General features: G+C 37.4%; 1 protein-coding gene across 2 annotated transcripts in view; it reads left to right on the forward strand.

Annotated features, from left to right (window-relative positions):
- Positions 1-17,264, forward strand: part of ATP2C1 (ATPase, Ca++ transporting, type 2C, member 1) — a 126,824-nt gene that overhangs the window by 94,263 nt on the left and 15,297 nt on the right. For both annotated transcript variants that reach the window (XM_010834971.1, XM_010834970.1), the window contains exons 13-19: positions 1,118-1,215; positions 3,326-3,421; positions 3,510-3,599; positions 5,374-5,478; positions 11,248-11,404; positions 14,157-14,327; positions 15,652-15,749. In XM_010834971.1, coding sequence (XP_010833273.1) covers positions 1,118-1,215; positions 3,326-3,421; positions 3,510-3,599; positions 5,374-5,478; positions 11,248-11,404; positions 14,157-14,327; positions 15,652-15,749 — 815 coding nt within the window. The remainder of the gene's footprint in view (positions 1-1,117; positions 1,216-3,325; positions 3,422-3,509; positions 3,600-5,373; positions 5,479-11,247; positions 11,405-14,156; positions 14,328-15,651; positions 15,750-17,264) is intronic.

The following is a 17,264-nucleotide window of genomic DNA, read 5'->3' on the forward strand; positions in this document are numbered from 1 at the left end:
TCCAGAGCTTGAGATAAATTTCAAATGAGCAATCATGTTTAAAAACAACTGGACTGTATGATGCTCTACCTAGTTTGTTTCAGTTTTTCTATTTCACATTCAGTGCTCCCATTTCATTTAGTTTATGTTCTCCAATATATCCAGTATTTTTTGGATGTTCTTTTTCAGCTCTTTATCAAGCATTTTAGAAAAGCTTTGGTATACATAATATATATGCTTTATAGTTTTTTGAACATAACATGAATTTTTGCCCAGTTAAAAAAATTACAACATTTTGGTTCTGCTTGTTTGACTTACTATGAATAGAACGCTAGATTTCTAATTAAAAAATAGTGTACAACAAGCAGCAGAGGTGTACTATATAGCATAAGGAACCATGGTCAATATCTTGTAATAACCTATGATGGACAATAATTTAAAAAATAATAAATGTGATTTGTATAACTGAACCACCTTGCTATGTACTTGAAACATTGTAAGTCAACTATACTACAATAGAAAATATATATATATTAAAATGAAGTAACATGAAACTGTAGAATTACAGAGATTTATTCTTGTTTGACATCTCAAGAAAAATAATTGATAATGATAGATCCTAAACTGTCATTCTTGAATTTATTAAGAACAGTAAGTATATAGTAGTTATATTGCTATAATGTAATTATATGTATGATACGAAAATTTTGGTAACTTTATGTATGTTATGAAGGTTCTTTTTATTTAGGAATTCAAAAATGTTAAATTTAGCTTCTAGTTTGTAGTTTAATATTGAGAAGGCAAAAATTCCTTAAAATACTTGCTGAAAAAATTACATGAGTTTATATTTAGGTAACCTTGAAACTTTCTAGAAAATGTATAAAGTTGCTATATAGAGTTGATATCAAGTAGCTTTCTCAAAAAAAAAAAAAAGCATTTATCAGTATCTTTTTAATTCCAGAAATTACCTTATGATAAGTAAACATGATTAGAGAAAACAACCTAAAGTTATCCATGAGCTTGAGTTTTACAATATTCAGAGAAGCAAGGCAGTTTTCTAGAATCTTTAATTTGTTTTCAGTGTAAACTTTCATTTTTTTTAAATGACTCTTGTGACTTATAGTGATTTATTCTTCAGGTTGCTGTAATGTGATTTGTTCAGATAAGACTGGAACCCTGACCAAGAATGAAATGACTGTTACCCACATATTTACTTCGGATGGCCTGCGTGCTGAGGTACTATAGATGTTTTTTTTAACAGCAGAATTCCTTTTTAGGAGTCTTGGTGTTTAGAGTTCCTAACCATTCCAGTGTCTTCACAAGGGTGCAAGTTAGTTGACAGCTGAGTATTTTTCCATCCCGTGTAATTCTCCCAAGTCTTGATCCTGCTCCAGCTGTTCAGTGCAGAAATGTTGATCTCCCTCAAACCCTTTCTGTCTGTCTCTACATCCATCTGTTACCAGACTCTGGACCCTTGCTCTATCTGCAACAAAGGAACCTCTCAGAATTCCTTAAGTGAAGATGCTTTAATGGCTTCCCATTATGACCAGGGTCCTGAAGTGGGGCTGCTCACGGCTCTGGGTTCTGTCCCATACTTCCTTCCTCAATCTGTATCTCCCCTTGGCTTTCCATAGACCAAGTACACTGACTTTCTGGTTCTTGCAGTGTGACAGAATTGCTCCTACTTAAGGACCTTTGGTGCTGTTCTCACTGTTTAGGACAGTTTAATGTCCTAAACATTAAACTGTCCTAAACAGTTTATGCACCTCTTCTGCACCTTCATCCTTTGCACCTCATTTCTAACCCATTCCTTCAGAGAAGCTTTGCTGATCACCTAGAACTCACCCTGTGGTGCGTGTTTTCATAGCTCCCTCCCTCTTTGTTTAGGTGAAGTCCTCTGTCTCTCTTCCCATGATGCCCTGAGCATAATAGAGCAGAAATTCTGGTGCCCAGCACAGGGTCTGCTTTGTAGTAGTACATACTTGTTGAAAGAATAAATGAATGCATGAATTATTCTACTTTAAAAATTGTATGAGTGGCCCCTGAAGTGCATGTTAGTGTATGTACATTGGTTAATTTTGAAGCTGTATGAGGACAAGTTTCAATCTCAGCTAGTTGTGGCAGAATTTCTGACTGGAATTTTCATTAATACTACTTGTTATGGGAACAGTATTTTAAAATGTATTTAAAGCCAGTTCTGTGAACAAAGGAAGAATTTCACAAATTAACAGAAGTTGTACTTGGGTCTATTTAATCCTAGTTTACTAGGCCTCAAAATGAGACTGTATATTTAGGGTGTTAGATTTGGTTAGGATACCCAGTGCTGTGTTGTTGGATGTGTCTTTTCTGGATGATTCAGAAGGGTCATTGGGTTTACATGTGCTTATATGGTCCAGGTGTGAAAGGTAGGATATAAATTTATCTTGTGTTTTAAGTCCAGAATTTTGTATGTTAAGCATTAACTGTTAATTCCCTTAAACTGCCTTATTTTTATCGTGAACTTTAGCTTGTATTTGGCTTGGCTTGTTGTCGCAATATGTAAGTATCTGACTTGTCTCTGTCTCTGATTTTTAAAATTGGTGTGTAGCATACTATGTTAAAGTAGTTGGTAAGTGCTAGGGTAAATCACTTATCTCTGAGCTTTGCATATTTACAAAATGAACTCTGTTTTTGTCTAGGTCATAGGTTTGTCACAAATGTCAAATATAATAGATTGGAATTCTTTGCAAATTGTAGTGTTATATAAATGTAGGACGTCCCTGGTGGTTCAGATGGTAAAGAATCTTCCTACAATGCAGGAGACCTGAGTTCAATCCTTGGGTCGGGAAGGTCTCCTAGAGAAGGGAATGGCAACCTACTCTAGTATTCTTGCCTGGAGAATTCCATAGACAGAGGAGCCTGATGGGCTACAGTTCATGAGTCGAAAAGAGTTGGACATGACTGAGTGACTAACACACACACATACACACACACCTATAAATGTAATGTTATGTAAATTTAAACTCACATATATAGAGATTTTCATGGTTTATTTTCCCTTTTTAATAATATGTTGTAAGTAGAAGCAATAGAAGGTTATATTAGCAATTATATTGTTTACTTACAATGTACTATGTATTATAATTAGCATAATAGTTAATTATTTGTATGGAATTAACTGTAGGTTTATCATTGTAGTGAAAATTACTATCTATTCCTTTTACTATTAAATGTTCTTTTAGATAAATTTAAATGCTTCTCTACTTTTAATAGTGTCATGATGAACACAGCTCATCACTTTTCTGTTTTCATAAGTATTGTCACTGCCTACTGTAGTGTATTATTGACTCTACTTTATGTTCCGTAGGTTACTGGAGTTGGCTACAATCCATTTGGGGAAGTGATTGTTGATGGTGATGTTGTTCATGGATTCTATAACCCATCTGTTAGTAGAATTGTTGAGGTAAATACTGCTTTCTTTTTAAGAAAGTGGCTTTCTTCATAATGACTTAGGATTCAGTGATGGGTTCATAGTTGTGTGTTTCTCTTAGGCTGGCTGTGTGTGCAATGATGCTGTAATTAGAAATAACACTCTAATGGGGAAACCAACGGAAGGAGCCTTAATTGCTCTTGCAATGAAGGTATGTGCCTGGTCCTCTCTTCTTTGACATGTGAAAACATCACTCTCACAAGAGAATATGAACCCATGGATTTGAGTGTTGCTGGCTTTTAGGTGTGGAGTGAAGAAGATGCACAGGATTTCATAGTTTGTACTGCCTTTTGGGAACCAATTGTAGTCTTTCTGGAAATACAGAGCATGAGGGTTTTCACTATAACTTTCTATCTCCTACATGCAGCATACAGACTAATGACCAGTGATGGGTTTATTCTTACAAAGAAATGCTGTTGTTTTTCGTAATATTCAGAGTGTTGTATGAAAAGTTTTATAAATACGTGTAATTGCTGATAAGTGCCAATTTTCAAACATGAAATAGGCAACATTCTTTAGTATTTCCATGTAAAGGTATTAAGGCCAAGATGAGAAATCAGCTTTTCTTTTTCCAGTCTTCCCTTTCCTTCCATTATTAATTTCTTAAAATTAATGTAGAGATAGTGTTTCTGTTGGGAAGAAAGGGTGCTAATCTCAGTGACTCTACCCCAGTTAATCTCCTTTTCTAAGTCCTACAGTTGATTAAATGAGAAACCTAAAAGTCCAACCTGGCACTCCCATAACAAAAATAAAACTGCTTTTAAGAGCAGTTTTAGGAAACGTGTATAAAATAGGATGCCTCTGAATGAGGTTGCTTCTGTTGAGATTCAGTATAGAAATGTAGGTTGTTATAATATTGATTTGATAAAGTCACATTGGTGGTTTTATAATGTATCTACTTCTTTAACGAGAAGTCACTTTCCTTTTTCCTTTACCATTTGTTTTCCTTGTAACTAAAAATAGCATAGTATCACTTTTTAAAAATATTGAAATTTATTGTGTTTAACTTTCTCCTTTTGAGAAATAAAGAACATGAAACCACCTGTTTATGGGTGGGGACCTCACAGTTTAGGTAGGAATTCAGTAGTAACAGACTGGAACAAATGAAAGGCAGACCAAGGAAGCAGACAGTCTTAACACTGAGCCACGTATCAGAAGAGTGCACTTTAAGACTTGGAACCTGAACTTTGAAAGGAAAGAGGGATTTAGATAGGGATGGAGTGGGGTGTAAGCTAGGTGAAGAGGAAGAATAAAAGCTTGAGGAATACATAAGGGTAGACTGGATTGTGACTTTTGAATTGGTTAGCCTAGGTGAAACGAACAGTTTGAATGGCCTAGAGGCTTGTTGAGTTGGCTGTGTGATGGGTTACTGCAGGACCTTTAAAAGCCAGGAAGGAGCAGTAAACTTGATTTTTGAATAATTTGAAGAATATTTTTGAGTAGTATTTTGGAATAATTTTAATGTCATACTACTGCATGGCATTAGTAGTAGTCAGTGTGTCAGTGGTGGGGCGAGAGGGTATAGGATGGCAGCAGCAGGCAGGGTAGATTTGAGTATCTACCCTGTTTGAGAATCGAGGAGTTGAGTTTGAAACTTCTATTGATTATACAGTATGTATTGGCTGGATACCTTTCTTTCTTACCCTACTTCCTCCCAGAGTTTGAGCCAGTTGAGATTTTAATGTAGTCAGTGTTGAAATTTTGCTCTGCACATAGTTCAGTAGTGTGCCCTGGACTATCTATATGCCCAGGCTTTCACACTGAACATGTATGCTGCTTTTCAGAGAAGTATGGTATAGATGGAGTGCTGCTGTTTGAAGATAATCCAGGTATCTCTAACCTGCTTCCCTGCAAGTTGTGACTCTTGTTTCTTTGTTAAAGGAAAAAGAATTGGTGAGAATTAACTTTTCTTTTGTGCCATATAGATGGGTCTTGATGGACTTCAACAGGATTATATCAGAAAAGCTGAATACCCTTTTAGCTCTGAGCAGAAGTGGATGGCTGTTAAGTGTGTGCACCGAACACAGCAGGTATCTTTCCATTTACAGAAAACTTACTCTGAATTGTTTAACTAGACTACTATTTTTCATTTACTATGCACCTTTAGATTTAAGCTGTCATAGACCATAATGCAGACCAGCTCTGAAGTGTGTGTCATTCATAGTAGACTCAGCCCTGGTTGTTTTGTGTTCTCTTTGAATTTATGCACAAACATGTCAGTTTTGCTATGTGAGCAAACAACTGAAAGGAGCTGGAGCCTGGTCTCAGTGTCCTGGAGCTTGTGACATCAGTCTTTTGACATGTTTTTTATTCTTGGTGACAAGTTTCTGCTGACTGACTGTTGTCTGTGTTCTTCCACTGAAGAATGTATTGTCTTCTGACTGAACAGAACCACATTCTCTTACGGAAGAGTGGTTACCAAATGTGTATGATTCATGTTAGTTGGTCCAGCTTACAAACTGGCAAAATGAAATACACTGATATATCAAAATTCTCCCGTATTTCTAGGTGCTTTAGAAATTTTTACGCAATGTATTGAGTCATGAAATCTACATTGTATAATCATATCACTTACAGTTGCTATTACCAGCTTGATGTGTAAACTTACTTTGCCCTGAAAAATATATAGTTGTTATTTTTATATTTTCTTTATTAGGAATTAGTAATTGGTTATGTGTTTCTGCCTGTGAACAAACATTTGAAACCAATTACATCTCTGTATATGGGAATTAGGGAGAGGATTCCCTCTTACTTCTAATAAGTAGGAAACATTGGTTTTAAATTGCCCAACACTAAACTTGTGCCAGAAACTGATGATGAGGGGAAGAATAAATTTCTGTTTAGTGTTTAAAGGAACTTTTATGAACCTCAGAGAAGGGGGACATTTGGAAACAAAACTATAAAAAATAAAATGGCTGTTACTTTAAGCTTTGTAATCTAGGCTTTCAAAAATTGCATCAGAATTAGATAATTTTCAGTTGATGTCCCTTGTCCATATAGTGATATAGAAAGAATATGTATATGAGTTTATTTGGAAAGTCTGTTTTTTATATTTTATATATGATCACACACTACTTCAAGGTAATGTGGCCCATGTGAAGTTTTAAGATTTGACTTCAGCAATTTAAAATATACTAGCCTCACTTGTATATGAAATCTTTTCAGTTGCGGGGTAGAAGTACAGAGTGGCAGGTAATAAATCTGGAAAAACTGCTTGACTTTTCTTCCTATTTGCTGATGAGTTTTTCCTATAAAACAAATCAACCAGTGTAACTAACAGAATCCAAATCCATTGACCTGACTCAGGATCTAGAAGAGGTCAACCTGGCATAGACAGGAAAAACTTACCAATTTAAAAGCTGCCCAGGATCAAGTAGTTTGTCTTTAGGGGACTTTCACTTGAATTCACAGCCTGCATTTCCTCTTCGTGGATCACAGCCTTGTCGTGGTGAAGGGGCTTGCATAACTCAAAGAAGCTATGAGCCATTCTTTGCAGGGCCACCCAAGAGGGATGAGTCATAGTGAAGAGTTCTGTCAAAACATGGTCCACTGGAGGAAGAAATGGAAAGCACTCCAGTATTCTTGCTGCAAGAACCCCATGAACAGTATGAAAAGGCAAAAAGATATTACACTGGAAGATGAGCCCTCCCGCTAGGTGGGAAGGTGTCCAATATGCTACTGGGGAAAAGCAGAGTACAATTCCAGCTGAGCTATTTAAAATCCTAAAAGATAATGGTATTAAAGTGCTGTACCCAGTATGTCAGCAAATTTGGAAAACTCAGCAAATTTGGCCACAGGAATGGAAAAGATCACTTTTCATTCCAGTCCCAAACGCCAAAGAATATTCAAACTACTGCACAATTGTACTCATCTCACACGCTAGCAAAGTAATGCTCAAAATTCTCCAGGCTAGGCTTCAACCAAGAACTTCCAGTGTTCAAGCTAGATTTAGAAAAGGCAGAGGAACTAGAGATCAAATTGCCAACATCCATTGGATCATCAAAAAAGCAAAGAGTTCCAGAAAAACATCTATGTCTGCTTCATTGACTGCATATGCTAAAGCCTTTGACCGTGTGGGTCATAACAAACTGGAAAATTCTGAAAGAGATGGGATACCAGATCACCTTACTTGCCTCCTGAGAAACCTGAAGAAACAGTTTGAACCCTACATGGAACAATGGACTGGTTCCAAATTGGGAAAAGAGTGCATCAAGGCTATATATTGTCACCCTGCTTATTTAACTTATATCCAGGGTACATCATGCGAATAAAATGCCAGGCTGGATGAATCCCAAGCTGGAATCAAGATAGTGGGGAACAGTATCAACAGCCTCAGATATGTAGATGGTACCACTCTAATGGCAGAAAGTTAGGAAGAACTAAAGAACCTCTTGATGAGGGTGAAAGAGGAGAGTGAAAAAACTGTCTTAAAACTAACTCAGCATTCACAAAAACTAAGATCATGGCATCCAGTCCCATCACTTTAGGGCAAATAGTTGGGGAAAAATGGAAACAGTGACAGACTTTCTTTGCCTGGGCTCCAAAATCACTGAGGACAGTGATTGCTGCCATGAAATTAAAAGACGCTTGATCCTTAGAAGCAAAGCTATGATAAACCTAGACAGTGTATTAAAAAGCAGAGACATCACTTTGCCTGCAAAGTTCTGTATAGGTTAGAGCTGTGGTTTTTCCAGTAGTCATTTACTGATGTGAAAGTAGAACCATAAAGAAGTCTGAGTGCTGAAGAATTGATGCTTTTGAATTATAGTGCTAGAGAATATGTTTGAAAGTCCCTTGGACTGTAAAGAGGTCAAACCAGTCAATCCTGAAGGAAATAAACCCTGAATATTCATTAGAAGGACTGATACTGAAGCTGAAGCTACAGTATTTTTGGCCATGTGATTCGAAGAGCAGACTCACTGAAAAAGATGATGCTGGGAAAGATTGAAGGCAAATGGAGAAGAAGGTGACAGACATTGAGATGGTTACATAGCATTACTAACTCAGTGGCCATTTGAACAAACTCTGGGAGACAGTGAAGACAGGGAAACCTGGGATGTTGTAGTCCAAAGGGTCACAAAGAGTCGGACATGACTTAGTGACTGAACAACAATCAGTCTGTATTTATCTCTGCTCTCTCCCTGGAACCTACCAAAATGACAACCAGTGAATAAAAGATAAGACTTTCCTATACTTCCTCTTTTATTAGTTTATCTTTTAAAGGTGAGGCCTAAAATACAGAGCTAAAAACAGGAGATCAGGTTGAAATTCTTCATAAGGAGCCCATAGAAATGTTCCACGTACCTTTTCTATTTTTTGAGGCCAGACCAGAAATCTTATCCAGGGCACAAGCATAGAAGGCAGAATTACGCTTTAAGACTAAACACAGGATGATTAAGGGAAAGTTGTTGTCCGGGCTGCTAACTCTCCTTTCTCAGAATGCCTGCAGGGGCAGGTCTCCCCATATCCTCATTCTTTGTGTCAGAAGATGGAAGAGTTTCAGAGAAGCTGACTGGTTCTGGGGAGATCCCTACAGTATGGAGTGGTCCTGCGTAAGCTCTTTGTTCACCAGAAGAGTTTCCCTGCTCCTGGCCTTTGTCTCATCACTCCACTGTGAGGGCCATCAGTTGATAAACCCTGCAGTACCCATGGAGTTTCTAGACCTTTATTTGCTTCGGTCTTGAATGTAAACAGACAGACAGGGGTTGTGAGAGCCTTGGGGAGGGTCTTCAGTATAAAAGATGCAGACCAAGCCAGCAGAGAAAGGGATCTCAGAGAAACAAAGTGCTGGGTTTTAAAGAAGATTTCCAGAGACCATGAAAAATGACAACAAAATACTTTAAATAGATTGTTTTTCAAATAAAGTGAAGGAGTCTATCAGAAACTAGAGAAGTCAAAAAGGTGGACAATATAAAAGATAAGATGTGAAAATCAGAAAATAGATGTAGGAGTTCCAACATCCACATAATAGTGGTGACAGAAAATGACAAGAGTTGAACAACATCAGGAGATTTTCTAGAGGGAGAACTTCAGTTTCTAGAATAAAATTGCCCACTGGCTGCTTTGCACAGTGAGTGGGTTACAGAGGGGTGGGGGTGAGGAAATAAACACACCAAAGCCCCTGATTCAAGTAATTTGAGGGCACTGAGAGAGAATTCTAAACAATTTCAGAGGTTGTTAGGGTGGGGAGGAAGGGCAAGGGGGAGGGAGTATACATACAGATTAGGAATTAAGTGGCTTCTTAGGCTTTCCAGATGCAACTCTGCACACTAGAGGCTGGGAGGTGATTGAGCCTTCAACTGAGAGGAAGTCTCTTCCCAGCTGAACTTACATATGTGGGGGTGAAATAAAAATGTTTTCACACAAGTCTCAAAATGCATAGCCCACTTACCTTTTCTTAGAGCGATATTGATGGATAAGTTATTCCAAGGTAAGAATATACACTAAAGGGAGACTTAGAATCCAGTGAGTTCTGACCAGTGGAGGAGTGAAGGGAAGCTCCAGGATGCCAATTGTGTAGCAAGCCTGGAAATGAGCTAGAAAAGGAAAGGCGGGAGTTCCTCAGACATCATATGGGAGGAGTAATAGCTTACCTGCTCATTGGATCATGTGCAGAATACATTGAGAGGTGCTTCATAATATGACATGGAGAGCTTGGAATTAATTAGTAATAAGTATAAAGGAAACTAAGCAAATAAAAAAAGAGGCAATTATTAACTGTATGAAAGACAAAACTTGAACAGGAAGAAATGTATTTGGCTTATAATAGGCCATGGAAAGAACATTATACCTTTCTGCCGCCTCTGCTGCATCTTCTTACCCAGGGACCAGGAAGATGGATGCTCCTCTCAGTGTGAGCTCATACTGTTGTACCAGGGACAGAGGAGGGCCACATTATGGACTGGTTCATAAATCACCAGTAGTAGTAAATAAATCACCACAAGTAGTACTTGGAAGAGACACAAGTACTACTTATGTTTATTCGCCAAAGCAAAGCACATCTGACTTCAGAGTGGTACAGAGGGGCAGGAAATACATTTCTGCCACGTGCCTCCAAGGAGAGCTGAGACATTTGTGAACTGTTCTGGTGGCCACTTGGCTCAGCAGTGAGGAGTTAGAAAGTGAGCAGAACACTGGTGATTCTTGTTCTGTGTGTATTAGAACAATGGAGAGAGAAGGAATAGGGAGTGGGGGTGGCCAGACTATCACCTGTCACAGCAGACAGTATAAACTGACAAGTAGAAAAGTAGCTGTAAAAATGTAATTTAAAACATGACAATAAGTACCCAGGACAACAGCCAGAAGAGTTAAAATTGGTTTGCCTCTGTGGAACATAGGACTGGAGGTGAGGAGGTTGGGCAGGGGACTGCAGGTTTTCATTGTAAGCTTTTGAATATTACTTAACCAAGATAAAAAGTCTGCTAATACCCACAATTGCAAGCTTGTTGTGAGCATTAAATGGAGTCACATATATGCATGTAACAGCATTGTAGAAAGCCTGAACCATTGTTCATGGGCTGATGTTAGACCTCTCCTGTTATGTTATGAGCTCAGATCTCAGAGTATGGAGCTGAGTGTAGACGTACCTTCAGTATGGAGGTTGAAGGGGTAGAGTAGATGCTGTGTTCTAAAAAGGATGCAGAAAGCTCTCTCATGAACTTTTAATCATCAGAGTTCAAGTGCTATCTTGAGTTACTTCTCTGTGTATTATGGGAATCCATGCTGCTTGTTTTTGACCCCAATGGCTGATATATATGAATTAAAACTAACTTGAATTTATTTGCTCTGTTTTTTCTTAGGACAGACCAGAGATTTGTTTTATGAAGGGTGCTTATGAACAGGTGATTAAGTATTGTACTACATATCACAGCAAAGGACAGACCTTGACACTCACCCAGCAGCAGAGAGATCTGTACCAGCAAGAGAAGGCCCAGATGGGCTCTGCAGGGCTCAGAGGTAAGTCCATGTCCACACAGTCACCTTGGTGGAGAGGTAGTGCTGCTAACTGCAGATGGATTCGTGCTTCACATCTGAGCTGCCCAGCTCTACGCAGGCTTTGTAGAGCCCTGCCATTTCTGAAATGCTAGGTTTCAGTTGACTAATTGGCCCCTAGAACATAAGTTGGAAACATAGCTAAATATGAAACTTCTAGTTCTTAGAGATCTGCAGTGGTCTTCTGAGCAGCTGACAGAAATTTCATTTTAGACAAGTTTATCTTGTGAGAAGGGTAATGAATGGAAGTAAAGTGATGTTACTCCTTCCGTATGTCATCACTTGGTCTTGTTTATTAATTTGAAATTCTTTACTAAATATTAAGAGACTTAAATCTCTTAATTCTTTAAACTGAGGTAGTTGCTGACTCCTTCCCGTCTGTCACCAGAGAGGAAAGAGGTGTCCAGACTTGGCTTTGTGAAATGCTGCTGACTGGACAGTGATAGGGAGAGGGGGTCAGCTGGGCACACACACATCAGCATGGGTAGGGTTGAAGATCAGGGGTCAGGGCCATTCCTGGTCTTTACGTTCTGGCTTGTGGGGAATATGCGCCCATGGGTGCATGCACACATGCATGCATGCACTTCTGTAGTCTTTCTCAAGGAAATTACAAGAGTTGGCTTCCTTAATTTTATTATTATTTACAAAACGAAAGTCAAGCGCCACAATTCTGGGAGCAGGAAACAAGTATGTAAAAAGTATTCTTAATCATGGTTCACTTAAGCAAGGTGAACCATAGATTTACAGGACTTCTGTTCTTATAGTGTAGGTTTAGGAAGATATTCTTGTGGCTTCCTTTGAGGGCAGTGTTTTGTTATTCTTAGTAGCTCACAGCTAGAGGGTTTTGAGTTGACTTGCATTTATAGAATCTTAAAAGTATGGTATGTGCTCCCTGTTTTCCTTAATTTTTTTTAACAGAAGCGTCACAGTTTTTTGGTGGGGGGAGGTGGGGAGGCCTAGTTCTCTTAATCTGAAAGATTGTGGAGCTTTGTGTATGTGTGGTTTGGTGTGGTAACTTTGTGAAATGGACCAGACATGGTGTGGAGCACATCCTTGTTTCACAGGCTCTGGGAAACATTCTGGGCATCCATCTCTTGCTTCACATCTCTTACTCTTCTTAAGCTCCATTTTCCTCCCCCTGCTGAAATTGCCATGATGAAAAGTAAAGAATAAATGAATAAAGATTTTAAGTTTAACTTGATATGAACTTATCTTGTACCTTATAAAACCTAAGTTTCTTAAAATACATGTGGTTGTTAATTTTAAAATTGGAATATATTTTGCTTTTATGTTTCAAATATAAAGGAGGGAGTTGGGGATCCTTCACATGAAAAGGTCTACATACCTTTGTCCCATACAGTAGCATTAGATCTTCATTTATGCTAAAGAAGCAAACAAATAAATACAAAATACTGACCTCTGGGCTGATACCATCCGTCCACTGAGGGTGCCAGGAGCTGGTGTCCCTTGCTTAGAATTTGCTGACACATGGGTTGATACTCACTTCCCCCTTCTGTTGCCATCTTCCTCTGTTCCAACACAGGAACTGTCATGTGGCTTATTCCCTCCAGAGTGAAAGCTTTTGGTGGGGCTCATATCTCCATAGATTTTGTGTTGGAAGTCATTTGCCTCTAACCATGGTTTTCCAAATGTATCTTATCCTTCATACCTTGTGCTTGAGTAAGGATAGATACATCCTGTGGTCTCTCTGGGGCTTTTCAGTTACCCCACGAGATACATATGTTTAGTTTGTGCGCTTTGTGTGTGTGTGTGTGTGTGTGTGTGTGTTTGGTAAATTGTTCAGTCTTTTAGTATAATATCCCAGATGGAGACACATCCCTCTGGCTAAAAAGGCAGCTACTGCCAAAGTTCTGGAATTCTGAGAATAAGCTAAATGATATTTGGAAATGAATAGCACTTTGTCCTGTATCTTAAGTTCTAAGGATGATAGGAAACTAACTATAAAGGGTGGTAGTGCTGCGATTCGTGGGGTCGCGAAGAGTCGGACACGACTGAGCGACTGATATGATCTTATCTGATCTGATGGTGGTATTATTTATGTAGTTTTAAGAGAACCAAAGGTATGAATAAGAAACACCTGTTAATATAGAAAGAAAGAGAGAATATAAACTCTTGTTGGTATTAGTGGTTTTACAATTACTTTACAGGTTAACTGTATCTTCCAGAGTTGTGTACAAAATTGTTGCATGTTGTCTAATTAATATAGCCTTTTAAAACTTCAAGCTATTGAATTATGCTGAAGACCTGTAAGATGGAAAGATGAAGATACAATAGTAGAAATCACTATTCAAAGATGTCTGTTTAAAATTGACTTTAAAGCTCAACAAACCTATACTTTTCCAAATAATTAATTGTATTTTCTTAAGAGTCAATAGTTTCTACTGAAAGGGGCTGCAAGTTTTGCTATGTGAAAACATTCCTATTTGTTCCTCTCCCGCTTTCTCTGCTTAACAGTTGTGTAGTCTTATTCCGTTTAATTTTTAATAATTTAAAGAAATTCCATATCAAGAACCATTAAACTGTAGTATCTTTGCACGTAAGAAGTTTTGATTTTTAAAATTTCTGTTATTACTGCAATGACTTTCTAGTCCTAAGTGATTTATCTGAGTGAGAAGTGTTATGGCCTCCAGATTTTATAAAGTAAATTCTAATGTTTCTGTGATTCACATTTTCTTTTTGGATTTTATCTCCCAAGTTCTTGCTTTGGCTTCTGGTCCTGAATTGGGACAACTGACGTTCCTTGGCCTGGTGGGAATCATTGATCCTCCTAGAACTGGTGTGAAAGAAGCCGTTACAACACTCATTGCCTCGGGAGTATCAATAAAAATGATTACTGGAGACTCACAGGAGACTGCAGTTGCCATCGGTATAACTAGGCTGCTTCTTTCGTTTTTGTTAGTTTTTCTTAAATTACTGCAGAGCATAGTGGAGCATTAGACATGAAGTGTGTTTACAAAATATTGAGCTATACAGTTTAAAAACTGATGCTTTTGTTTGCTCATACACTATAAAATTGTGGGTGAGATTTGATTTTAGTTAAAAAAATAATACTTTTAGTTGAAAATAATTAAAGCATTGTGAAATCACATTATTATATTCATAAAAGGATAGTTGATTATTTTTAGTCTACTAGTACACCATTCTGATGACTAAAAGCACTAGATCATAAATGTGAAAGAATGCATGAAATTATGACATTTAGTTTTTCTTTCAACTTGAATATAATTTTTTAAGAGCAGACTTTGTACCTGACTTGAAAGAAAATAGCTTGTGTCTATATTTCCATCGTCTGATCACATATATGCCTATGTTGTTTGAATGCCATTTAAGATACTTTACCAAATACAAGGGGAAGAAATGGACATGGAAGTTAATCTTCCAGAACCTGTAAACTATAATTCATACTGATAAATTTAAAATGTGCTAAAGTTCATTAATTCTTACTAATATGGAAAGAGACTAAGACAAGAATTTCACACTTTAAGAAGAATACGTCACTGAAAACATACCATTGTTGGGAAGATTATTTCTAGAGAAATTTCTCAGTGTTTATTTTCAATTACATAAAACTACATGATACTTCATGGGATTCTCAGGTGGCACAGTGGTAAAGAATCTGCCTGTCATTGCAGGAGAGGTGGGTTCCATCCCTGGGTTGGAAAGAGCCCCTGGAGGAGGAAATGGCAACCCACTCCAGTATTTTTGCCAGGAAAATCCCATGGACAGAGCAGCCTGGTGGGCCTCAGTCTTTGAGGTCACAAAGAGTTGGATATGACTGAGCGACTGAGCAGACATGCACATAATACCTCAGATGAGCCACCATCTTGCCTGGTTTTTTAGTTAAAAAGCACTCTTAATCTTCATTAAAATTGAGCTCTTAAGCAGAACCCACATGGCCTTGTTTAAATTCTTAGGTATGGTACCTAAGTTTAAATTCTTAGGGTCGAATTGAGAAAACTCTTTATTCTTGAATTTAAGCAAAAAGAGTCAAACAGAAAACTCAAGACTTTTTACTAATTCGGTTTTATCTGTCTTACCATAGTCTTGTCTTGTAATCCCTTGATACAAGGATGTTTTATACTTTTAAAGAGAAAGTGAGTTAATAACATCGTTAAGTGAGCATTATGTTGACTAGCCTATCAAGCAAAAGCAGTTTGGTTAATTATGTTTTCTTTCCCATTTCACTTTAGCTAGTCGTCTGGGATTATATTCCAAAACCTCCCAGTCAGTCTCAGGAGAAGAAATAGATGCAATGGATGTCCAGCAGCTTTCACAAATAGTGCCAAAGGTAGGCGTAAACCAGAACCTTTCAGACTAAGGCTTTATTGTAGGCATTACCTCTCCTCCTTCAGTGTTAATGAAGCTATTCATTTGAAAACAGTTGGGACATGGCCACCACATTTGTTGGTCTAAATCATGAGGCAAAATTTTATCACTGAGATCTGTCTTATCGTTGAGTGTCTATGAATATCAGTGCAAATTTGTTAACTTCAGCAAGAGCTCAGTTTCCTCTGAGAAAGATACTGTGGAAAATTAACAGTGGTGCTTGTATTTATAAAGTACAGAATGGAGACAGATCATTACTTTATACTTCTTATCCTTGTGTTCTGTTTTAATTGAATGCGGGTATGATTTTTTTTTTTAAAGAGCTGTCATTTGCATACAGTAAACTTTTTCCTTTTTAATGTACAGCTCTTAAGTTTTGATGGATGCCTGTGGTCCTTGTAACTAACACCACACAGGTTCCTCCCATCCCAGATCCTCTTGTGGTCAGCTCCTCCCTCTGCTTCTAGTACTTGGCAACAATCATTGATTTTGTTTTCTGTCCCTGTAGTTTTTGCCTTTTCAGAATGCTGAAAATGGTATCATACAGCATGAGGCCTTTGAATCTGCTTTTTTTGATTTAGCATAATGCATTTTTAATTGCTGAGTAGAATTCCACTGCACTTAGTGAATGTTACCAGTGCACCAGTTTAGTTTAAAGACATTTGGATTATTTTCCATTTTTGCTGATGATGGTTAAAACTACTAAAAACATTTGTATATAGCTTTGTAAGAAAATAAATATTCATTTCTCTTAGATAAATACATGAGAGTAATTGCTGGGTCATATGGTTAATGTATGTTTAACTTTGTAAGAAAATGCCAGATTGTTTTACTTGGCGGCTTTATTGTTTTGCATTCCCATCGGCAGTGTTTGAAAAGTGGTTACCGGCACATGGCATTGTTAGTTTCCCCATGCCCATTCTAATAGGTATATCATGGTTGTCTTATTGTGGTTTCAGTTTGCATTTCCCTCACAACTAATGATTTTGTGTACCTTTTCATGTGCTTATTTGCCATTCATATATTTTCTTTAGTGAACTGTTTAACCATCCTATTTTTAAAAAATGCTTTATTTTTGGATTTTGGAAGTTATTTTGTGGATAAAAGTGGATATATTGTGGATAAAAGTCTTATCAGATATTTGATGGGAAGAAAGTTTTTTCCATTTTGGTTTATCTTTTTAGTCTATTACCATTTTACTTTAAAAAACAGTGGTTTTCAATTTTGGTGAAATCTAGTTTATCATTTTTTTCTTTTATGGATCGTGCTTTTGATGTATTATCTAAGGACTCTTTCTAACCCAAGGTCACAAAGATTTTTTCTTATTTTTTAAGATAAAAGTCTCATACTTTTAGGTTTTATACTAATGTTTCTGATCCATTTTGAATTATTTTTGTCTGTGAGAAGTGGGGTAAGGTTCATTTTTTTAATGTATGGTTATTTAGTCATTTTAGTTCCACTTGTTGAAAGCTAAGCT

The sequence above is a fragment of the Bison bison genome, unplaced genomic scaffold, assembly GCF_000754665.1.
Source record: "Bison bison bison isolate TAMUID 2011002044 unplaced genomic scaffold, Bison_UMD1.0 scf7180017864037, whole genome shotgun sequence".
In the NCBI taxonomy this organism is placed as follows: Eukaryota; Metazoa; Chordata; class Mammalia; order Artiodactyla; family Bovidae; genus Bison; species Bison bison.